Below are 24,654 nucleotides of genomic sequence, written 5' to 3' on the forward strand. Positions count from 1 at the left end.
AGCTCCTTTCATGGAGCATGTTTTCCTAACAGCCATACAAGCAATTCCCAAGCAGGTAGCCCTGGACTTCTCTTCTCCAAACAGTGTTTTCAAATAAATTAAAACCTCTACACCCTAGAGCTTGGAATGGGTGGAGTCCAGCCAGTTCCTGAGATGTCCTTGGCTTCTTTTTAGTGGCTCTGATGTCTTCAGCAGCTCCTCTTTCCTTGGCCCCAACTTTGCACATACTTCTAAACTTCATTCTGTGCTTTTTTTGCTTACAACTGTCATTGAAAAAACTTGGCTGTAAGCAGCCAATAAAAGCCCATGTCACAACCTGAATGCTGAGCCACTGCATAATTTCCTCCACTAAAATTGCTGGTCCATCACTTTCAAATTCAGCCTTCTAAGTCTCAGGGCTTGCTCCAAATACAGACAAGTTCTCGGCCACAGCTTCAAATGAATGACATTAGTGCAGTTGACAGTACTGTTCTTGCTCCCATCAGAGACCTCACCAACAGTCTTCCTGTCTCCTTTACAGTCAACATTCTGGGCCTTTGCACTCACAACAGAATCACTAGATTATGCTCGAGTATCTGGGAACTCTATAGAGCGTCTCCAGACCTTTTGAAATGCTCACATACCAATTCTTTTTTTTTTTTTTTTTTTTTTTTTTTTTGGTTTTTCGAGACAGGGTTTCTCTGTGTAGCTTTGCGCCTTTTCCTGGAACTCACTTGGTAGTCCAGGCTGGCCTCGAACTCACAGAGATCCGCCTGCCTCTGCCTCCCGAGTGCTGGGATTAAAGGCGTGAGCCACCACCGCCCGGCTCACATACCAATTCTTAAAATCTCTCATACCAGGTTTTTTTTTTTTATTATTATTATTACTTAGGCTTTCCTCTCCTGACAAACACCTGAAGAAAAGAACTAAAAGCAGCCATTATTTATTTTGACTGATAGTTTCATTCCATTTTCTCGGGAAGGATGTGTCAAAACAGAGCTGGTCACATCAAGGTGACAAGGAAACAGGAAAACAGTGCCTACACTGGCTAGCTTTTTCCCTTTTACCCGAGTCCCCAGCCTAGGGGACGGTGCCACTCACATTTATGGGAGGCCTCCCCTACTTAGGAACACTGTGGAAATGCCCATATAGAGACACTCAATGTGTCCTTTCTCGGTCCAGTCAAGTTGACAGTAAAGAGGCAGAGGCAGGCAGATCTCTATGAGTTTGTGGCCAGCCTGGTCTACATTGCAAGTTCCAGGACAGCCAGGGCTACACAGAGAAATCCTGTCTTAAGGAAAAGACAAAAATAAACATTAAAAAACAGGGAAAAGTACATGGTAAATACTGGAAGGTAAGACACCCACGTTAGACCCACAGTTTTAAAGGTGAAGGGTATAGAAAAATTGCATTCTCTGATCTTCTGAAACAGCAACCTGCCCTCTCCCCAGGACCCTAATTGGAATCCTACTATGATGAGTCTGGGGTCCAGGTTCCCACCATCCTGATGTGCTGGGATATGCAAGCTAAGCAGTTGTACAAGATGTTTTGTGAAATCCCATTTAGGAATAGTGAAAACATTAGTATCCCCAGCTGAAGCAAAAGACAGAATTGCTCTGAACCAAACAGCATACTCAGAGAGTACCACAGAGAGGAGGGGTGGATGTCCTGTGAAGTCAAGCAGTACAGTTTAAAAACAACAACAACAAAACATAGACACCACGGATAGAAGTAGTCAGTATGAGGAGCAGTTAGCAGAGACATCAGCAAGAGAGGAATTACTAACTGGCCAAAATGAGTAACATTGGTCATGGATTGGGGGTTTTTGTTTGTTTTTTTGTTGTTGTTTTTTGTTTTGTTTTGTTTTTGTTTTTCAAGACAGGGTTTCTCTGTGTAGCTTTGGAGCCTGTCCTGGAATTCACTCTGTAGCCTAGGCTGGCCTCAAACTCACAGAGATCCGCCTGCCTCTGCCTCCTGAGTGCTGGGATTAAAGGTGTGCGCCACCACGCCCAGCTATAATGGAAAAATAAGATTAAACAATAAATCAGGCATAAAATTTCATTTAAAGGATTGCTGTGGAGAATTTTCAGATATTCCGGCATATTTGTATTATCAGCATATTCAGATTTATATTTGTTTACAAAAGAAAAAGTGGCTTCTCTGTATTCTAGGAAATCTTGATGATTATATACTTGCATGTCTTTTTTTTTTTTTTTTTTTGATTTTCGAGACAGGGTTTCTCTGCGTAGCTTTGCGCCTTTCCTGGAGCTCACTTGGTAGCCCAGGCTGGCCTCGAACTCACAGAGATCCGCCTGGCTCTGCCTCCCGAGTGCTGGGATTAAAGGCGTGCGCCACCAACGCCCGGCCTTACTTACATGTCTTTAGTGGTGGTGGAATAGTATTTTGGTGCTGGGAATTGAACCTGGAGCCTCATGTTTGCCAGGGAAGCTCTCTACCACTGAACAGTAGTTCCATTCTTAGTAGTCAATCCTGAAAGTAATGAAAGTGGAGTGTACTGGGGTATTGAGACAGATGGAGTGCCAGGAGTTCTGAGGCCAGCCTGAGCTACATAGAAAGATCCTGTAACAGAAACAAAACAGGGACTCACCAGATCAAGATTCCTGATGACCACTAAGTTCAATCCTCAGAGACCACATGACAGGAAGAGATTGTCCTCTGCCCTTCATACACATGCCATTTTTAAATATTTAAAAATAAAACAAGGATTTGGCTATGCTGGGTACAACAGTTGTCACCCAGATGTGAAGACCTGAGTTGAATCCTGACCCCACATAAGTCCAGGTGTGGTACTGTGTGTCCGTCATCCCAGTGTGTCTATGAGAAATAGATGAGACAGGAGAAGCCCTAGGAACTTGTGGGCCAGTGGCACACAACAAAGAGAGCCTGTCTCAAACAAGGTAGCTCATTCCTGCCCCCCACCCCATCCCCTCCCCTTCCTCCCTTCTCTCTCACACACATGAAATTTAGAAATTTCCACAGGTATTTTAAGTTTATATATATTTTTAATGGATCTCAAAATTCTGTGACAGGTTTTGGTCAAGGTTGTTTTATTAGAAAGTACTATTGTTTAAACTATGTCACACACACACACACACACACACACACACACACACACACACACACAATGGCCCACCAGACATTTACTTTCTCTTCTGGGGATTTTATTTTCATTTTATCGTTTTTCATGTTTTATTAGTAAACATAGATGATCAGTTGAAGCACATAGTTCAGACTGGAGTGGCAGATGCTGGGATAATAGGCATGTGGGCTTTCTGGTCAGACTCCGTGTCCTTGCCAGCTCCCAACCATCTTCTCGTCGCTTTAAACCTGCCCACATCATTGACCCATCTCACATCGCAGACAGACCATCAGGAGAGCATAACAGAGGAGCTCAAGGATTGTTACCCCGATAAGTACCCAAGGTTCAGAAATACATTTTCAGTTTGCAGTCATTCCACATCGGAAGCAGGAGTTCAGGGAGCCAGCTACAGCTGCCACCCTGCTTGAGAAGTCATTTGCCAGGAACAGTAAGGCTTGTGTATGACCGTGTGCAGCTTCCTTCTTTGAGGAGAGCAGGAGCACTGGAGGTGTAAAAGCAGTGGGACAGTGTGTAGTCATCTTTCTTTCCAAAGGAGTGAAGGTAATTGGCTGATTCTCCTGGCTTCCTGAAGGACAGAGCCTTCAGCGCGTATTTGTATGTATGAAGGCCCCTCTGTTATCTTGGCAGGAAGCAGGAAATATGAGTAATCCAGGAATCTTTTGTCTTTTTCTTTCACACACATACACACACACACACACACACACACACACACACACACACACACACACACACACCCCACCCCACCCCACGCGTGTTGAGGATCTTACCAAGATTCTCAGGAAATGTCGCATCTCTGCAGTTAGTTATCTACCTGCTCAGAAACCACTGTGCCTTTAGGAAAAAGGCAGCTTTTCTTTTTGCTTAATAAAAACCTGTTTTGCTGACCTGGAGCTTCATATCCCAGACGGCTATTCTGTAGACTTTGGCTTATGACTTAGAAGGATCAACTGTAGGACATGATGGAGATGTATTATGGTGGTTTGTAATGACTTACTCCTGCCATCTGTCACATTCATGTATCCCAAATACCAGGAAATTGGTAGGATGGACTTTTAAGTGAAGTCAACATCACTGAGACCATGGGATTACATCCGGACCAATCTGTCAGACTAAGTGAATCTGGTGTGGAATAACACAGAAGTGTTAATAATCATAGCCACAAGAAATAGTGAGCAGCAAAGCGGCTGTGTGCGCCAGGCAGTCTACTCCTGGGTGTCAGAGAAAGCCTAAACCTCTGGTCAGGAATGTTTCAAAGTAAATGAATTTAGCAGAAACCTTAGGAGAATTTTTTTTTTCTTAGTCCAAACTGTACTCCGGGTTTAGGGTTAATGGGGGGAAATATATGTCTTTGCAGTTCTTCATTCTAAAATCTGTAAAGCTACCTTTGAACAATCAACTGTTCTTTCTGGCTGCCACAAATCATTTATTTTGCGGAAAGCTCAGTGGAGTCTTTCAGAATAAGGAATTTGGTATGTTCAAAGTTTTGAATCTTGCCAGTGGTTTTATTTTGTTTGCTTTTAGCAGTTGTGAAATGACACTGAGATTATTGTTGGTTTGTATTCTGTTGTGTGAGCAGCTGTTGAGTACTTTTGTGGTAGGTTATTTCTGTTGACTAAAACAGTAAACAATAGACCCAACCTAAGTAGGAAATGTGAGTTAGCATCGAGTGATGGTTGTTTTTTTTTCCCCCTTTGGATTTCCTCAGAAGCAGCACCTCAGGAACTGGATGGTTTCTGTAATTTAGAATCAATTTGTTGCTTCTGTGAGATAGTAAACACAGATGAATTGCCTGAAGAAAAGATACTTGATACTTAGAAGAAAAAGTAAATAAGGAGCTTATGCAATAAAGTCCCTTCTTGATCAAGAAGAACACTTTATTTTGTTTCATTTTTGTTTACCAGTGTTCTTACAGAAACTGCTGTTAGGAGCAGTTAGTCAAGATGGCTTAGCGCTTTTCTGTGGCTTTCCTCTCCTTCTGAGCATCAGCGTTGTGGTTATTAACGCTGGCTACGAAGAAGCTCTCACATGCTTTTTGCATACAAGCACTATCAGTCCAGACCAGACAGCGCCTGAAAGTCCCCAGCGACTTTAAACACGACACTGCAGAAAGAGTTCTGGAGCATGTGTTTCCAAGTGACTGCTCGCTCCGTGGGTTGGTTGGGTTTTGTGTGGTTGGTTGGTTTGGCTTTGTTTCTGGTGGTGTTTCTGTCCTTTGTGTTAGAATTTTAGAGTTCGTTTGCCTTTTTCCCATAGGAGGAAAATGTTTCTGTTTATTCTTAAAGGCCATTCTTCCTTGTGTCCTTAAGAATCTAATTATTTTTTCCACATAGATTTTTGTTGCTAGTAGATAGAACAGTGCACTAAAGTACTTGAATATTCCTTTCTTCAAAAGTCTGACTGCGTATGTCAGCTTTTCTGCTGAAAAACCAAAGTGCATAGTATGTAACATTTCACCAAAGATCTCTCATGGATGGTTTACCAAAGGGGGAGGGGGGCAACAAATAAATGATCACTCCAGCATGTAAAGTTGCTCCATTTTTGTTGTTGTTGTTGTGGTAGTGGTGGTGGTGGTTGGAGGATGCCTCCTTGTGGGCGGAGATAGATGTATGGGTAGATGCAGGCTGAGCTGTTGACTTTAATTTCAAAGAAATGTGATTAAGAGTCACCTCTGAGCCTATAGACCACTGTACTTTATGACTTTTTTAAAAGAATTTTGAAAAAAAAATGTAATCATACCACTTAACTACTCTTAGGGATTATTTCAAATATAAAGAAGGCTAAATCAGTTTTTTCTTTTTTATGAGCATTTAACAAGTTTATTTTTTTTAAAGGGATTAACATAGATTTAAGCACAGCCATTGAGAGAGAAAAGTACTTAGGCAAAAGACAGTGTGGGTACCTGCTTCCCAAGAGAGCCCAGATAAATTTTCTTTGATCTTCCTAACATAGTATGGTTTGTGGCAGTGTGCTTAAATAAATCTACTAGACTTGTCTTCGAGTCTTTTCTTTAGGCAATTGTCTGTTGTAAAACAGATGATACAGTTTTAAATCCCATGACTTTGGCTGATGTCACTGGGGCCAGCAGTTTCTAAATCACTCACGCCTAGCACTAAAACCATTCTATGGATTGAGTCCAGGACCACTTGGTGACGAGTTTAGTGTTTTTCAAGTAGGTACTTCAGTGTGGTAAACAGGCAGCCATGTCAACTGTTTATCGTGAAGACTTGTAGCTGTAACATTGGGCATAGTAAAAATTTCAGCTAGTTTGTGGGTTTAGAGGCAGTTAACTAAAAACATGAATTTCTGTGAAAAGTTCTGCTGGAAGCACATTCAAGATGTTATTTCTACTTCTGTGACTCACGAAGTGGAATTGTTCTTAAATCTCAAACAGTGACCCAAGAACATGAGAACTGCTGGAGTCTGTTCAGAAGTTACAGTGCCCCCCCCCCAACCACTGCGCTGCCTGGGCCTTTGAGGGGTGCTGAGGCCAGGAGGAAAGGAGCCCGAGGGGCCCGCTTGGAAGTGATTTCTGTCAGGACTCTTAGTCTGTCCCATTTACACATCAGAAACAGTGGCAGATTCTCAAACAAACCTGTCACCTCTTCTATTTCTTGTCGATGCCCCGGATATTACAGAGTTAGAGTGGAACAAAAGGAGAGACGCATTTTATAACTGTGATACTGAAATTAGTATTCCAGTATAATGTATCACAAATGTGGTCGGTTACTATTTCTAAAGAATAAGAGAATCTCGGGAGCCTTTGAGGGTAATAAAGTTTGATGCACTGATGTTTTCAATTTAAAAGCCATTAATACAGATATTATACACGGACAGTGAATAGGAACCTGTTGAACCCCAACTCCAAACGGAAAAATATAGCTCGGTGGTAGAGTGCTTGCCTAGACTATATGAGGCCCTAGGTGTGACGCCTGTCACCGCAGAAAAGAAAGGAAGGAAGGGACACAGTACTTCACTCCTCACTCTTTAAGAACTAAACCTTCACAGTTAGCATTGCGTCTGTCTCCCTGCGCCAGGCTTCCTTCATTCTTTCCTCCAAACGAGCACTTACATAATCGGTGGTTTGTAATTCTATCTCATATGAACAAAATGTCATTTTAACAGTTGGTTTACTGTTGCCTGTGCGTCTCACTTTGCAGTTTTGTTATTCTCCCCAATGTTCTATTTTACAGAATTGAAATATTGGCTACATAGATGCAGACCCTGGCACTTAGCTCTCTTACACACATCAAGCCGTTCTACTGCTTAGGATATGGGGTCACTTTCACTTTGTGTGACAAAGAGTGCCACAGAGCATCCTTGTGTATGGCACTAGACTCGGTGACAATTTGTGAAGTTGGCATACACCCTGAACTTTATCAGATGTTGGAAAATGGATGATGAGTCTCTTCCTCGCCATACCTCCCCAGTAGTTAAAACAGGGAGTGCAGTTCTTTTTGTTTTGTAGACAAGGAAACCAAGGCTGTGGAAAAGGAACTTATTTGGGGCTCATGGTGGTAATTAGAATCAGGACCTGAGTTAAATGTAGTTTGCCTGCTGTGTGCCCTGTTTTACTTGTTACTAAGTGGGCACCGTGTGTTTCAAATGCAGTAATGAATGAAGGTTGTGTCTGGGCACTTGGTTTATGCACAATGGCCTGTGGGTTTACACACAGACATTGGAATATACATCATGATCCAGGTACTGCACTAGAGAATTAAAGCTCCTCAGTGCAGGAGAAAAGCCCAACAAAACCCCAGCACAGTGTGACTGCTCCTGTCCAGGAAGGGCCCAGTGGACCATTGCAGGAACAACCACTGCAGAAGGAATGGGGAAGGCCTTTGGGATCTGGATTTCTGGCAGTCTCCTTCATAGCAACAAGTTCTTCTTACCCTGCCATCCTAAAGTCCAAGCTTCCTAGTCCAAGAGCATCTTGACCTCACTGGCTAGGACAAGGCCTGCCTGTGGTACTCCCTAAAGCAGCCATGCCGAGTAAAATGCTGTCTGTTGCTGATTTCCTGAGTGAGCCTTTCCCAGGAGACACACGCCTCTTCAGCTGTCCCCAAAGACAGATCTTTTGCTTGTTTGTGCTTTGCCTCTGGCCTCTTGGCACAGTCTGTTTTTATGACTTCATCACAGCAGGAAGAGCTGATGACCTTTTTGAGGCACAGAGTGCATGGTTTTTACATCAGTGGCCCTTGCAGGCCACGGGAATGGAAAATAAAAAATACTTTGAGATAAAATGTGTCATTGGTACATTTGAATCTGTTTTGTCTCAGGAAATCTCCCACATTCTCTTGAGTCAGGGTTCCCAGGGGTGCTTTGGGGGAGTTGTAGTCACCTTTCTTCCATGGCTTCTGACTCAGGGAATGGGGTACAAAGGGTTCACGATATTTGAGATCTCAAGAAGGGTAAATCTTCAGGTCTTTGTCCTGAAATTTTTACAGCTCCTTTTAGCAGTTTTATATATTGTCTTATAATTTAGACATAACCTTTTTTCATTATTTCTTTTATTTTTGAGATTATAATTATGTCATGTGTGTTGCTTCTGTGTGTATGTGTGTGTGTTCCTAAATATATAAATACAACCTGCTCAGTCTGTATAACATTACTTGCATGTATGTTTGCATGGTTGACCATTTGGTATTGGAAAACCAATCAGTGTGCTCTTCCCTGGAGCGGACTACCCAATCTCAGCATTCATTGGTTGCCTGTAGTACTTTGTGTAGGGTTGAATCCTCCATGGTCTTTCCTTGTCCACATTAACTTGTCTGTTATTGTTGTCCTTGTTCAGCTTATGTCTATATATGTCAGTCATGTTGGTGAGACTTTATGGGTGAATCTTACGACATCCTAGGAGATATAACCTCACAGCAAATTCCCTGATGTTCTGGCTCTTTCCACCCCGTCTTTGGCAATGTTCCTGAGCCTTAGGTGTGGGCGTTGTTCTGTAGATTTGTAGTTGTTTTGTAGGACAAGCTCCACCACTCTGCAGTTTGGCTGGTTATAGTTTCCTATGATGGCCTTTGTCTCTTGCAAAGAAGAGTTTCCTTGATGAGGGGTGAGGACTACACTTATCTTTGGCTGTAAGGATAAATATTTAGAACATAGTTTGGAATTATGCTGGGTTTAGTAAAGTGGTAGTTGTAGGTTCTCCCCCAAGATCCATGACTTCGGTAGCCAAGTATCGTAGGTTTCCCTCTTGTTGACTGGGTCATAAGTCCATTTAGTGAGCTGTTGGTCACTGCCACTATTGCGTGTGTACTACTGCTGCACCCTGAAGATCAGCATGCGGTGCTGGGTCAGAAGTGTTATAGCTTGGTAGGGCTACTGGATGCTTCACTCCTTTGGGTGCTTGCATGGTCCCTTCTGGTACCTCCTCCTTAAGAGAGGAGACTTGTAGGTCAGTTCCAGCTCAGGGTTCTCTGGGCCCTGTAGACACAACATCTTGATGGCAAACATTTAAACTCTTAGTTTTGATAGCTTCCCAGTTTTCCTGCCTGAAAAATTCTTGACTTCTTCTTTTGGTTAATCAGAAATACCACTGCTTCCTAGTAAATACCTCTAAAATGCCCTTTCAGTTAGTGGTAACATTTTCCACTGTGAGTGGAAGTCTGTCGGCTCCATGCAGCAGTGGTGGAATGTCAGAGTCTAGGGCCTGTTGGCTTTCTTCTTGTGACCTTGCCTTCTGCTTCCTTTCTAGGTTGTAGTGCTTTTGTCCACAAAGGCTGCAGAGAAAATCTAGCCTCCTGTGCAAAGGTCAAAATGAAGGTAAGATATTTCTAGCTATTAGAATGCTCAAAATCCAGTGGTTTAAAATAGCAAAATACCCACGTGTTAGAATTTAGATTGTGGTTGGTTGGTTGGTTGGTTGGTTGGTTGGTTGGTTGGTTGGTTGGTTTGCTTGCTCACTTATTTTAGTCATTTAGTGCCAATTTTTAGAGACCAAATTAATCTAAAGATGATTGTTCTTTAAAATGATCAGCCCCCTTCTTGATTAACACATTCAAGAATTTGAGGCTTTGAATAAAAGAACTTCTGAGCTTGAGGCTCACACTTGTAATCACAGCACTTGGGAGGCTGAGCCAGGATGGTTTCCTTGGTTTGGTATTAGCCATTGTACCAGAGTGAAACTCTATCTCAAAAAAATTTTTAAGGAAAAGGAAATTTGTTTTAGAACTTCCATACATTAAACATTTCTCTGTTTCTGTGTAAGTGATAGTCCTAACTAGCTCTGCAAATATGCTCTGCAACTGAAATTTCTGGCTTCCCTATCTACGAGCATGAGGGCAACAGGTGGAAACCAGAGGCTCTTGATATGTGATGGGCAGGGGAGGGACTACTCCATTCAGAACCAGCCTGCCTGGTCTTTTCTCCAAAGGTCCATATCGTAGCAGAGGGGACATAATACAAGAACAGGAAGTACCAATATTGGTGCCACACGAACTTGGAAGCATGTCGTTTAGGTAGCCTGTGTGACTATCAGTGTTGTATGAGTCAACCATACATAAAATGTTTTTCCTTAGAGAATTTCCAGATGTGTCTACACAGATGCTCATCAGTAACCGCATTACCTAGTGCAGTGGCCTCAGTCTTGAGTGTGTGTCAACATCATCTCAAGATCTGTATCCCCTCCCTGCAAAGGAGTTCCAGTTCTGGAGTGGACTGGAGAGTTTGCTTTCCTGAGGAGCTCCCAAATGATATAGGTCATCCTCAGACCTCACTCTGGGCCATGCTGGATTAATGAAGATGGCTAACTTCTGTATCTAAATTTTCTTAGCTCAGGGATGTATATTTTAACTCATGCTGCACTTTAGCAATTCAGTTTGTGCAAAGACATAGAAATTAGGTTTTATACCAATTTGGATTTCTGTTTGCTCCCCCAAAATTGGAAGCTCCTCCATCCCTCAGCTCACTGGTCCTACCTGTCACCCAGCAGCCCCAGTTTCCCTCATCCTACCCTTTTTTTTTTTTTTTTTTTTTTTAATTTTTCCAGTGTTACGAATCTCCTGGGACCATTTTTCTCTGTCTTTTTTTTTTCTCTCTCTCTCTCTCTCTCTTCATCTGTACCTTACTTCTGCTAGAAGATAGGCAGGAAGTCAGGAATCTTTGTTTGACTAATACAGTACACTGCGTACCTAGGAGAAGGTCGGGTAGATGACAGAGTCTTGGAATTTGAAAGATTGTATGTCGGAGAACATTCAGTGAGTGGGTGCTCAGTGGACGCTGTTGAAAGGGAAGAGCACCCCAGTCGCCCACGTGGACTTTGATCTCCCCTCCTGCTTCTGCCACTCACGCTCAGTCCTTTACGTTCATGGTCTCTGATCAGACTGTTACTGTGAGTGTGTGGTTCTGTACAACAGTGATGGTACAGAGACTAGCATCCCTTTTGTATACGGTTATAATACCTGTGAAAGTACTCATTTTAAATTGAAAGGGGTGTCTTTCCTCCTCGTGATTTGTTTCAGAGTAAATACTTCAGTTTGTAATTTCTCAAACTGTGTTTTGTGTATGTCTTCACAAAACTTAACTAAAATTAGCATTCTACCTAAGAATGTAACATTTTACAAATGCTAGTCACCAAAGAAACAGAATGATGGGCTGGAGAGATGGCTCAGAGGTTAAGAGCACTGACTGCTCTTCTAGAGGTCCTGAGTTCAATTCCCAGCAACCACATGATGGCTCACAACCATCTATAATAAGATCTGGTGCCCTCTTCTGGCATACAGGCGTACATGCCAGCAGGACACTGTATACATGATAAGTAAATTTATTTAAAAAAAGGAAGGAAGGAAGGGAGAGAGAGAGGGAGGGAGGGAGGGAGGGAGGGAGGGAGGAAGAGAGAGAGAGAGAAAGAAAGAAAAGAAAAGAAAAGAAAAGAAAAGAAAAGAAAAGAAAAGAGAGAAAGGAAGGAAGGAAGAAACAGAATGAACAGGGCACAGATTGTCCTCTTCAGTAACTGACAGTGCAGTGTAAATATGGACAGGCAGTTTCTCGGAGTTAGGAAAGGCTTTGGTGACTGTAGCAAAGAGAGAGTACTTACGAAAATAGAAGAGTGCCATGCCGGCGTGGGTGGCAAAAAGCATTCCTGAGATCGGGTGGGGACACACCTAAGCATCTGCAGTGCTTGGTGAGCCCAGAGGATGGCAGGTGGGGGTGGTCATGGCCCAGCACCATGTTCTCTTCACTCCGGGCCGCTGGAGACTGGATGGAGGATGAGTCGTCAGTGCAGTCTTCATGTAGTATCCTTCTTTTCTCTTCAGCAGCCGAAAGGGAGCCTCCAGGCACATGACACATCGTCGCTGCCCACGGTCATCATGAGAAGCAAGTGTAAGTAGCTCAGCACACCTCTCAGGCGTGCACTCAGACCTGATGCTCTTGTGAGGCTTGCTCCTTGAGGGAGGCTAGCTGAAGCTACCTGGCAAGATCCTGTACCTCTTCTGTAGCACGTGAGGTCACTGCTTTGTTCTGCCACATACCTTGACCAGCAACGTAGCATTACACCATCAAACCCTTCTTGAAGGTGCCCGTCATAGTGTGTGCATCAGCTAAAAGGGGGACTGGAGCCTGTGTGTGTGAGCAGGTTACTCCCCTGCAAGTCAGTCTCCTCGTCAGCACCAGAGAAAATGGTTGATTTTAGTGCTTCACTCACATCAGTGTGACACAAATGAGATCTTATTGGTTAAACTCACATACAGCATGTGGAATTATATGAATGATTCTCTTTTTGTTTTTCCCCAAGGTTCTCAAATGTTATACAAAACTGAGTAGATCATACTCTCCCATTCACACTTAAAAAACAGCAACAAAAAACACCTTGGGGGGGTTGGCAAGGTGACTCAGGCAGGTAAAGGTGTCTGCTGCCAAGTCTGACTACCTGAGTTCAATCCCAAGGACCCACAATTCAGGAGAGATCCAACTCCCACAAGTTGTCTTCTGAACTCCTCTACATGCATGTACGTGCACACACACCCCAAATAATAATAATAAAAATGTAATTTTACATTTTTTTTTTAATTTAAAACACTGCTTTGGGTTGGATAAGAGATCTGAGAAGGTAAAGGGGTTTGCCACCAAGCCTGACAACAGAGTTTAGTCTCTAGAACCCACATGGTAGAAGAGAGAACCAGCTTCTACAGGCTGTCCACTGGCTTCCACATGGACTCTCTGGCATGAGTGTGTGCATACATGAATATAGAATAAATTTTAAAACCTGAAAACTAACCAAAACTAATCTTTCCCATCGTGTGCAAGATTTCACTTTAGGTTGACAGTGTTTTCACTCCCCATCCTCTTGGATTTCCGTGTAATATATGTAATGCATATCCTTCTGACCTGCTCTCTTTCGTCCTACGTATCTGTGAGAAGATCTGCTGTTTTGTACATGTATTTCTTCGCTCGGTGTCATTTGCAGAGTTATTATAGCTATTATTATTAATGCGTGGTACATTTCATGAGTGTATGTTGTGTTTGAATTACTCCCAACTGCTATTAGAAGTAATGCAGTGCTAATTATCCTCTGAGTTGACTCCGTGGGAACCTGTGTGGTATGTTACCAGAGCAGTGCTTTCAGCCTGTAGCTGAAGAATCAATACATGCGCAGATCCTGAGACCCCCTCACTAGACCTGGGAGTCAGGGACTGTGGGAGAGCCCTGTGGTCTGTTCATAGATCTCTGGGTGGTGTTGATGCCCACTCAAGCCTGGAAGCACCGCTTGTGCCTTCTTTCCTGAGCACTTGAAAATGGCTGTGCCAGTCCGTACACCCACAAAGAACGAATTCCCTTTAGACATACTGAGTCTGGTCCTCAGCCGTCCTTGTATGGAGACAGCTACTAGACTGACACCCACTTCAGTCTGTCATCCAGCTTCTTTGGACAGTTTTAATCTTAACATTTTTTCCGTGATGTTACCAACTGTTTCAGAAGCCTGTTTTCTTTCCCATCAGATAAAATAACTTTTAAAATGTCTTTTGCAAAGCAAGGTCCTTTATGTGGATTGCCTCTGACCCTCACAGATAACTTTCTTATTTATATTGATAATAATTTATAGCATATTGGGTTTTGTTATGAGATTTCCATATATATGATGTGCTTCAAGAACAGCCCCCCCATCAGCTTTTCTAATCTCCATCCTCTTTATCCATCTGCAGTAGTACCTCATTTTGCCTTCAAGTCCCTGCCCCTTTTTAATTTCACATGTGGAAATATCTAAGTCCGATTTTGTAGGATTGTCTTACTAAACAATTTCCTTCAATTAATGTAATTTCATTCTTGGTTTTGGCTGCATAAAACTCCATTATATCACTTTTTCTTTTTCCATTTACCCACTGTCATTTTGGGCCGGTTCCATAACTTGACTATTGTGAATAGTGCTACAGTAAACAGTGTTGTGCAGGCATCCCTATAGTAGCCTTACTCTGATTTTTTGAGGGTTTACATCTATAAGTGGTATGGCTGGGTCATGTGGGAATTCTGTTTTTTATTTCTTGAGACTTCATACTGATTTCCAGGATGGCTGGCCTAGGTTATTCTTACCAGCAGTATAATATAGTTTCTTTTTCATCTGCATCCTTATCATCATTTGATGCTTTCATACTCTTGAGACTAGCCATTCTCGCTAGGATGAGATGGAATGTCAGTATTAGAGTGATTGAGGGTACAAATTCTGGATCTGGGAAGATGGCTCAGTATATAAAGTGCTCATTGGACAAGCAAGAAGACACAAGTTTGGGTTTGGATATGGTGGCATATGGATGTAACCTTATGTCTGGGGAACAGAGACAGGCAGATACTTGGAGCTTGCTGACCATCTAGTCTAGCCAAAATGCTGAGCTACAGGTTTAGTGACAGACCCTCTGTCCAAAACAAAAAGCATCCCAACATGAACTGTCATGGACAAGCACACTTACGCACACGAGAGTACAGTTGTGGGTTCGGGTCGCGCGGTGTGTGTGTCTTGTGCAACCTTTTAGGTACAAGTTGTTCTTTAGGACATTTAGGGCTTGGCATAACACTCTGGTTCTCCCCACTGATTCAGCCTTCTCTCTGTCTCTTTGCGTGTGTGTGTGTGTGTCCCCCCTCCTCCCTCTAATTCTTTCTCCTTCTCCTTTTTGCACTAATTCTATATGATTATTTTGCCCTTAGTTCATATGGTTCTTCCCGTCAGAATATTCTGTTTCCTTCTAACCTGTCTGCATCCTCACTATAGTCTAAGAACCCCTGTTTCTTCCTCTCTAACATTTTATTTGCTCACTGATCACCCTTCTGCAACACTTAGGATATGCTGTGGACTGGTAACCCTTAAGCATATTCTCCAAGAGGCCCACATCTTATGCTCCCTTTGTACTTCCTGCAGCAAGTACTTGGTCATATTGTAGCATACCCTGTTTCTGGTGTTCTGTCACCTAAATAGAATTTGAATTAGATATCAATTTTTGTGTTACTATTTATTAAAGGTATCCTGTAATAGTGTAAAATTATACCAGCCCCATACCTTATTTCTCTTAGCTCTTGATCCTACTGGGGATAGAGAGATAAAAAATTTACGTCTGAGGCAGGAACTCACTTACCAAGGAATAATAGTTTAGTGTTCATGTGCCAGTGTGATCAGTTTAGCACTCCAATTTCATCTTTGGTCATGTTAAGGAAAAATACTCCATAATAACCTGTATAATATTAAACAGGTATTAGTTTTTCCTCCATCCAAAATTCAAGAAATTGATCAAAATACATGCTTTCAAATACTGAGCAGAGGCTGGAGAGTTGACTCCGTGGTTAGAAGCACTTGCTGCTCTTCCAGAGGACCTGATTTGCATTTCCAGGGCTTCAACTGCTGTGGTGACACATACCTTTAATCCCAGCACTTGGCTGGATCTCTGAGTTCAAGGGCAGCCAAGGATATGAAGAAAGACCCCATCTTTAAGTTTTGTTTTTGTTTTTGTTTTTGTTTTTTAAGAGCTAATGTATTGAAAGCATTTTGTGTCTTTGTGTCCTAGTGCTGTTGAATAAGTCAGCACTAGGAGTCTGGAAAGGCGATGCTTCAATTCTTGTCCTCTCTTCCCTTACAGCTTCACAGCCCAAGGAGCGCCCTAGGTCTGCAGTCCTCTTGCCTGATGAGGCCACTGCTATACCATTGTTTACTAACAGACGGTCCCAGCAGAATGTCTCCCTCTCTAAAAGTGTGTCCATACAGAACATCACTGGGTAAGTGGGTTTAAAGAGTCCACAGTTGACATGTGGGTAACAAGAGCATAATAACCACTTTATTTGATAAAAAAGGAAGTAGGTCTATAAAATAATGGGTTGGTACACAGTTGAATGATGAGGATAAGGTGATTGGAAGCTGTGTTTTAATGTACTGTAATTACACTTATATTTATAATACAGACCAGTGTTGTTTATCAGAGAGCTCTGTTTTCAAGCTGGATTGCTTTAGGCATTTGTACATGATCAGCCAGTTTTAGAAGAACCTGAGTCATAGGAAAGATGATTTAATCACGAATATTCCGTTGTAACCACCCATGTCTTAGATATCACACCTTTGTGTTATTAAAATGAACGTGGTTTTGCTTCTTTTTAAGTCTGGTTTCTGTCCCTACCTCTGAAGCCAGTGGTGGTGAATTCTGGGCCATCAATTCCAGTTAGGTTCCTTCTTGCTCATTTGCATTAAGTTCCATTTATAGCCTCTTCAGATGTTGCTGAGGCCACTGGTTGTTCAACATTGATAGTCATGTTATTAGCAAAGGGCTAATTATAAATATAAAATTACAGTGTTTGGGGTAAAATGCTCCCCTGCCCTCCCATTCATCAAGTATATGTCATCAAAAATATAGGACTTAACACCTCTTACATGTCTCCTGACCTAGACTGGACCAAAATTTCTGACTAAGGATACAAAGTCTGCTTTTGTTTGTGTTTTGTTACCTCTGTATTAGCTAACGTTTTCTCCCAAGACAAACATTTCAGGTATTCTTTGTCTCTATTTCTATGATCTCTATAAATCTTCTTTTCAGAGTTGTGGTGTTATTGAAACTCATTGACATTGTGACTGAAATAGTGAGTTTTAAAGAAAATTTAAAGTTTAAAGATAAAAAAAGAGTAATGATTATGTAATGTTTTTAAAATAAATTTATCTTATGTGCATGGGTATTTTACCCATATGCATGTCTGATGCCTGTGGAGACTAGAAAGGTTATTGAATCACCTAGAACTTGAGTTACAGATGGTTGTGAGCCACCATATGGGTGCTGAGAATTAAACTCAAATCCTCTGAAAGAGTATCCAGTACTCTTAGCTGCTGAGCCTTCTCTCTAGCTCCTACAACAAATTTTAAGCTTTTTCTATATAATGTATACATGATGCTGTATACCTTTTTTTTTTAAGCATCAAAAAGTTGGGCTAAGATTGAATTTGCAATGGTAACACTTGTAAACTTCTTAATAATGCTTTGTTTTGCTGTGTACCTGAGTAGTTTGTCTTGAGTCATCATAAAACCTACAGCTAACTGTCATTGAGAGTTTTTTAGGGATTCAGTTAAGAATGGGCACCACAGCTTATCAGAATGTATTTGACAGTGTGTCCTTCTTTTTGTCTCTAGAGTTGGCAATGATGAGAACATGTCAAACACCTGGAAATTTCTGTCTCACTCAACAGACTCACTGAATAAAATCTGCAAGGTCAATGAGTCAACAGAATCACTTACTGATGAGGGTAAGAGGAAACTCTGGCCTGTGTTACTAAATCTCTGTAAAGATCCAGTGCATCTCCTGTCACACTATGACCAAATAGCAGTGTAGCTGGAAGTTTTCCTGTGTCCCACCTGGGCTCCGCGGTTGATCAGGACAAATCTCTCCCACCTGCATCTCACAGCTGCTTGGGCCCAAATAAACACACAGAGGCTTATATTATTTTCAAACTATATGGCCTAATGGCTCAGGCTTCTCGCTAGCTAGCTCTTACATCTTAAATTAACCTATTTCTATAAATCTATACTTTGCCACGTGGCTTGTGGCTTACCAGTACGTTTACATCTTGCTTCTGGCGACGGCTGGCAGCGTCTCTTCTGCCTCTCCCTTTCTTTCTCCTGTCTCTTCTTCAGTTTCCCGCCTAGCTGTAACATGACTTGCCATAGCCCAAACGGCATTATTTATCAACCAATCAGAGCAACACATATTCACAGCATACAGAAAGACCTCCCACAGCATAGCAGGGCCTGCTTTTTCCCTCCCCTGCCTGGAAAAAGTCTCTAAATTGCCTGTAAAGCATCTCTTGCAGTACCAAGCATTGGCAGTCTCACCTGTCTGGTGTTGGCTTTCCATTGAAGGAAACACTGATTTTCACATAGGCATACTCTAGTAACAATGCTTTACTTCCTCTGGACTTTGTACACATTCAGTGCTGTGTCTGTACCATTGTAAGCCTACTCAGATAAACATGTGCAGTACGTAAAGACAGCAAGATGCTTCAAGCTCCAACTTCACATAGGAATTGTTTCAGTCTTGTTTGGTTTACCTATGTCTATCATTCCTAACCAGACTTGAATATAGAGTCTTTCATTCCTAAACTTGACAGTGATCCTGCCTAATGTTGGGTATGTTCCCCTTGAATATCCTCTACAGTAGGACAGAGCGTTTGTCTTATGAGCTCATTTTCACCTGGAGGAAAATCCTCTTGTAGAGGTCAGAACCCCAAGATCCTGAGGTTGCTTCTTTTGTATTTTGAGGAGTAGGTACAGACATGAATGAAGGACAGCTGATGGGAGACTTCGAAAGTGACTCGAAACAGCTAGAAGCAGAGTCCTGGAGCCGGACAGTGGACAGCAAGTTCCTTAAACAGCAGAAGAAAGATGTGGTCAAACGGCAGGAGGTGATTTACGGTGAGACACTTCGTTTGCTCTGCTTGTTTTTGTTCTACTGCATCTACTGTGAGTGAGTGTGTGTGTGTGTGTGGTGTGTATGGTGTGAGTATATGTGAGGTGTGTGTGTGGTGTGTGAGTATATGTAAGGTGTGTGTGTTTTATGTTTTTGGTTTCTTCAAATCCAGCTTGTACACAAGTGAGGGTTATTGAGTCTTCTGCCCTACCTCTCAGGGAGGGGACTTGAAAAGGAGTTCCTGCCAGCATGTTTAAGTGGGTGATTGTTGGGCTGTGAAAAATTAATTTTTGAATATGCAGCTTAAAGGTTTCCATTTAAACCCCTGAGGTATGAAGATGTGATACTGCTTGTGTCCTTCCGTTCATTTTACCCTGTAGTGTCCCGTTCTGTTCCCTTCTCATTACATTCAACAGTTTGTTTATATTTGCATGCGTAGTTATACGGCAGTCTATGAAAGAGATGTCTTCTAGAAATGGATTTTAGAAAGGTGGAATGTCAATCAGTTGTAGGGAGCAGGAACACGGTAAATGAAAGGGACTGTCGAATTCAATACACCTATCCTCAGGAAAAGGGTGTTAGGTCGGTGAAAAGGCAGAGTAAGATGAGACTACTCAGAGGACACAGCTGTTTGCTCAGTTTTAAAGTTTCAGGTGGGCTCTAAGCTAACTTTACAAGTTTAGTAGTGATCTTTGAAGGACCTTTGATCTCTCTTCTCATAGAGCTGATGCAGACAGAGTTACATCACATCCGCACGCTCAAGATCATGAGTGATGTGTACAGCCGGGGGATGATGACAGATCTGCTCTTCGAGCAGCAGATGGTGGAAAAGCTGTTCCCTTGTTTGGATGACCTGATCAGCATCCACAGCCAGTTCTTCCAGAGGATCCTGGAGCGGAAGAAGGAGTCTCTGGTAGACAGAAGTGAAAAGAACTTCCTTGTCAAGAGGATAGGGGATGTGCTTGTCAATCAGGTGAGTGGCAGGAAGGTCTTGGATTCTTCTCGTGCTTTGGGGTAGCAGAGAAGCTTTGTAGTTCTGGATCCCTGCTTGTGTGTCTTAGTTCTACTGTTTTTATTTGTAGACTTAACAAATGGAGTTAATCTAACCTTCGATTCCTTTTCTGTAAAGTAAGAAAAGAAGGGTTTTTCTTCTTATAATATTTTTTAGAAAATTAGCTAGTGTGTGTGTGTGTGTGTGTGTGTGTGTGTGTGTGTGTGTGTGTGTGTGTGTATAACATGAATCTTCAAAGGTCTTATTAATAAAAACAAACCCGGAGGCAGATACTGGGGTAAATTCTGAAAGATCAGAGAGACAGAACAGGCCACAGCTAACCTCACCTCACCAACTTCTCAACCAATCCTGTTTCCTCAAACTGGAAGCCTCTGAGTCCTCAACCAGATGGATCTCAGCTGAACTGCTGCTAAAAGCCTAAAAGCTTAAAAACCTAAAAAGCCTCTAGTTCCTGGTCCTCATGCCTTATATACTTTTCTGCTTCCTGCCATCACTTCCTGGGATTAAAGGTGTGTGTCACCATGCCTGGCCGTTTCCAGTATGGCCTTGAACTCACAGAGATCCAGATGGATCTCTGCCTCCCAAGTGATAGGATTAAAGGTGTGTGTAACCATTTTCTGGCCTCTAAGTCTATCAAAGTGGCTATTCTGTTCTCTGACCCCAGATAAGTTTATTAGGGTACACAATATATTGGGGGGGGATGTAATATCACCACATTTCCCCTTTTTGTCTAAAATAAAAAAGTTATAGCTAATATAAGAAAAGGTATATACAATAAGTATATACAATATATACAGTCAAGAATTACAATAACAGTGTCTAGTCCATTAACATTTGACAGATTCAGACAAAAAATTTCATTACTTATCCTATTTAAAACAAGTAATTCCTTTTTAAAAGTAGATTCAATAATCTACCTTTTTATCTTATCATATCCATATTCTCTCCTTTTTCTTTTCTGAGTAGATTCAAAAATCTACCTTTTATTTTACCATTTCTCTATCTTCCCTTTTTTTATTTTCAGAGTAGATTCAATAATCTACCCTTTTCTATATTTTCTGTGTGTGTGTATGTGTGTGTGTGTGTGTATAGTAAAGTATATAGTCAAGTTTTTCTTTCTCTAAGGCCATACAATCATCAGAAACAGTATCGTTTAAGAAATAAAAGAATGTTTGCTAGAAGTCTTGAGCTCTCCCTATGGCTCATCTGAAAAAGATCTCATCTACCTTAGGCAGCTGACCAATAGGCTGTCTGTGAAACACTTTATAAAATGTGTTACTTTTCTTCCACATAAGATTTTATTTCAGTCCCATTCCAAAGAAACTCAGCCAAAAAGTATTTTTATATTTTTTAAATATATGCCATGAATAGCTTTTGATGTTTATTTTTGAAGTGTTTTGAAAAAGGAAATGTTGCTAGTAAACCTCAACAGCAAGAGTATCAGACACATGTGACTAGAGCTTTCCCCTCGCCAGATCCCTGGTTCTGAGCAGACACAGAGGCTTAGTTCCTGGACCAGTGGAATGCGAATTGGCCTGGGCCTGGGGGCAGTGCTCAGGGTTAAACCAAGGGCTTCTCATACTTGGTAGGTTAGCACCCTGCCACTGAGCTACATCCTCGGCCCTGTTCTTGCATTTATTCTGAGGCTGTCTCAACCTCCCGAGGAACTGGGATTACAGGCTTGGCTGAGAAATAGAAATCTTTTCCTTCCCTGGTATCCTTGAGCCCACACCCTCACTTGATAATTTATCAGTGTATTCACTCATTCTAAAAGGAGTTGCTGTCTTTTAAATGCCAGGGGTAATACTGCACACCTGAATATTACATGGAAATCTGTAAAAGCAGACATGATACAAGTAAATGTATGTTCCGTGTGAGATACTTGCATCTGGCAAGAATAGTCCTGTAAAATGAACTTAATTAATGTGAGGCCCTACAAATAAAGAACTATCTTCCCCAAGCATCTCTCTTAAGAACATTTTTGGTTTTCCTCTCCCTCTCTCCCTCTCCCCTCCCCCTTCAGGACCTCTATAGTTATTGCATCTTGACTTATATTCTCATCTGTAGTATCTTGTATTGTACACAACCTCTTAAAGTCTTTGCTGAGATGGAAACTCGACTCCTGTAGCACTCATGTGTTGCTCTGTAGGACACTATTGGGCTCAACCTTTTAGAGCACTTGGTTTGTGGTCGTAGTTCTGCGTCGCCTCTCCATTGTGAGCAAAGAAACCTACAGAAGAAATCACTGGGTCTTCTGAGAGCTCAGTGTTTAACCTTTTGATAAAGTGCCAAACTGTTTGCCAAAGCTGCTGTCCGTTTAATCTTTTGGGGAGTGTTTGTTCGAAAGCACTCTTAGTTTTCACAACAAGACTGGAAACTTACTACAGAATGATACCCTGAATTGTGGTGTAACTCCTGTTCTCTTTCCTGGGTAGTTTTCAGGTGAGAATGCAGAGCGCTTAAAGAAGACATATGGCAAGTTCTGTGGACAGCACAACCAGTCTGTCAACTACTTCAAAGACCTCTACACAAAGGATAAGCGTTTCCAAGCCTTTGTGAAGGTACTGACCTGTAACACAGGAGTCCCCATCATGGTCAGGAGCATAAGCAACTCCATTTGGCCAGAGCCCCCTTCCTCATGTAGTGACTAACAGTGTATCCACTCCCTTGCAGAAGAAGATGAGCAGTTCAGTAGTAAGAAGGCTCGGAATCCCAGAGTGCATATTACTTGTAACCCAGAGGATCACCAAGTACCCAGTTCTATTCCAAAGGATACTGCAATGTACCAAAGGTGAGTTCCCTTGTAAACTCAGGTCCAGATAGTCCTGGAAACCACTGTAGCAGAGCTCTGCCATGCTCCAGCAAACCTATCAGAGAGCCAGCGATTTGATTGATTGATTGATTGATTGATTGATTGATTGATTGATTGATTGATTTGGGGGCACAGATTCTCACTCTGGCCCAGGTTGACCTCAAAGTCACAGAGTTCTTCCTCCACCTCCCCAAAGTGCTGAGGTTACAGGTGTGTCTGACCTTGTAAACATCTTTTCATGGCTTATTCTGTTGCTGGTTTTTTTGTTTTTTGTTTTTTGTTTTTTGACTATGTTTCCCTGTGTAGGCCAGTCTAGTGATCCTTCCGCTCAGCCTCCCAAGTGCTAGGATTATAGGGAAACAAAGCTGTACCCACCTGATACACAGTTTTCCTGAGAGGAAGGAAGTGGGCCCAGTGGTACAGTCATGTGGCCTCAACTACTTGGGCTAAGGCAGGGGAGATGCAAATTTAAGGCCTGCTAGGACTTAGAGCAGATTCTAGTCCAGCCTGGGCAGCCAGTGAGGCCTGTATCAAAGCAAAAACTGAGGAGCAGCTGGAGGCACAGCTGAGTGCCATAGAGCTTCCTGGATATGCACACAGCCCTGGGTTCAATTCCTAGAAAAAGCAGGCGCAGGGTACAGCTCAGTGCTAGATTACTTCCCAGATAAGTACAAGGCCCTGGATTCAATTCCTGGAATACCAGTTTGAGTGTTAAATCACTACAACTAGGGTGGATAGACAGTATCAAGGAGGGACTATGTATTGGTTCTGTTAAAATGTTATGTGCCCTGAGCACTAACTAGTTCAGGCAGCATTGGATTTGGTCAGCAGTTCTCTTCCTGTAAGTGCTAAAATTGTTACTCTGTCTCATTTCACCAGTATGTAGTGGTTTCTCTCGGCTAATGTGTCTCCTAGGCAGTTACATTAAAGGTTATGAGGCAATAACATTAAAGAGTAGGTAAAGGTGTAACTACGTAACTTATTACACACCTCTGCTGCTCTCTCCCCCTGAAGCATTGGTTTCTTTTGTTTTGGAGCATATAATTGCATATCATCCATAGCATTGAGAACTTCTGACTTCCTTTTGAATTAAGCTTATGGCAGCAGGAAAGGTAGGCGTGTGCTGTGGTGTGTTGGCTCCAGTGTGAAAGTGTAACAGCAAGAGAAATGTGAGGAGGTAGACTCCTTCTCTTTGCTGTGGTGTGCAAGGAGCCGTTCCATGCAGTTGTTTCCTCCATAGACAATGAAGTGGAACAGGAAGACCTGACTCAGTCCTTGAGCCTGGTGAAGGATGTGATTGGAGCCGTGGACAGCAAAGTGGCAAGTTATGAGAAGAAAGTCCGTCTCGGTGAGATCTACACGAAGACCGATAGCAAGTCGATCATGAGGATGAAAAGTGGGCAGATGTTCGCCAAGGAGGATCTGAAACGGAAGAAGCTGGTGCGGGATGGGAGTGTGTTTCTGAAGAGTGCAACGGGAAGGCTGAAAGGTAAGACTGCTGCCGTGTCTGTGTGCCTGGGCAGAACAGGAAAAACCCAGATTCTCCTGGACTTCCCCGCCACGCTTCTTCCTAGAGAGCCATACCCAGACATCACCCAGGGCAACCACCATTTGGTAGTATGTCAAAAAGGACTGGTTTCAGGTGGCTTACCAAGTCCCGTGAAACGTGGCTGTAAGGAAAAGATACATACACTCAGGGAAAATGGCAAGTTCAAGTTTGAAAACACAAAGGATCAAATTAGTACATGCAGCAGACTGTTGGGGAAGTGCTGAGTGGGATTGGGGTCAGGGGCAGAACTGTCTGAGTCAGGGGCTGTGAATCTGTAAGACTGAGAATTTACCACCCCCAAAGACCTTCTGAGAC

General features: G+C 42.4%; 1 protein-coding gene across 13 annotated transcripts in view; it reads left to right on the forward strand.

The window, feature by feature from the left end:
- The window catches only part of Akap13 (A-kinase anchoring protein 13), a 302,662-nt gene that overhangs the window by 253,586 nt on the left and 24,422 nt on the right, over nucleotides 1-24,654 (forward strand). For 10 of the 13 annotated variants that reach the window (XM_076545251.1, XM_015996510.3, XM_042278208.2 and 7 more), the window contains 9 exons: nucleotides 9,801-9,868; nucleotides 12,361-12,427; nucleotides 16,165-16,300; nucleotides 17,694-17,806; nucleotides 18,819-18,971; nucleotides 19,689-19,939; nucleotides 22,414-22,539; nucleotides 22,652-22,769; nucleotides 24,031-24,279. In XM_076545251.1, the coding sequence (XP_076401366.1) occupies nucleotides 9,801-9,868; nucleotides 12,361-12,427; nucleotides 16,165-16,300; nucleotides 17,694-17,806; nucleotides 18,819-18,971; nucleotides 19,689-19,939; nucleotides 22,414-22,539; nucleotides 22,652-22,769; nucleotides 24,031-24,279 (1,281 nt within the window). The remainder of the gene's footprint in view (nucleotides 1-9,800; nucleotides 9,869-12,360; nucleotides 12,428-16,164; nucleotides 16,301-17,693; nucleotides 17,807-18,818; nucleotides 18,972-19,688; nucleotides 19,940-22,413; nucleotides 22,540-22,651; nucleotides 22,770-24,030; nucleotides 24,280-24,654) is intronic. The other 3 variants (XM_042278213.2, XM_076545221.1, XM_076545213.1) reach the window with 2 other exon arrangements.

Source organism: Peromyscus maniculatus, chromosome 1 (assembly GCF_049852395.1).
Source record: "Peromyscus maniculatus bairdii isolate BWxNUB_F1_BW_parent chromosome 1, HU_Pman_BW_mat_3.1, whole genome shotgun sequence".
Taxonomy (NCBI): domain Eukaryota; kingdom Metazoa; phylum Chordata; class Mammalia; order Rodentia; family Cricetidae; genus Peromyscus; species Peromyscus maniculatus.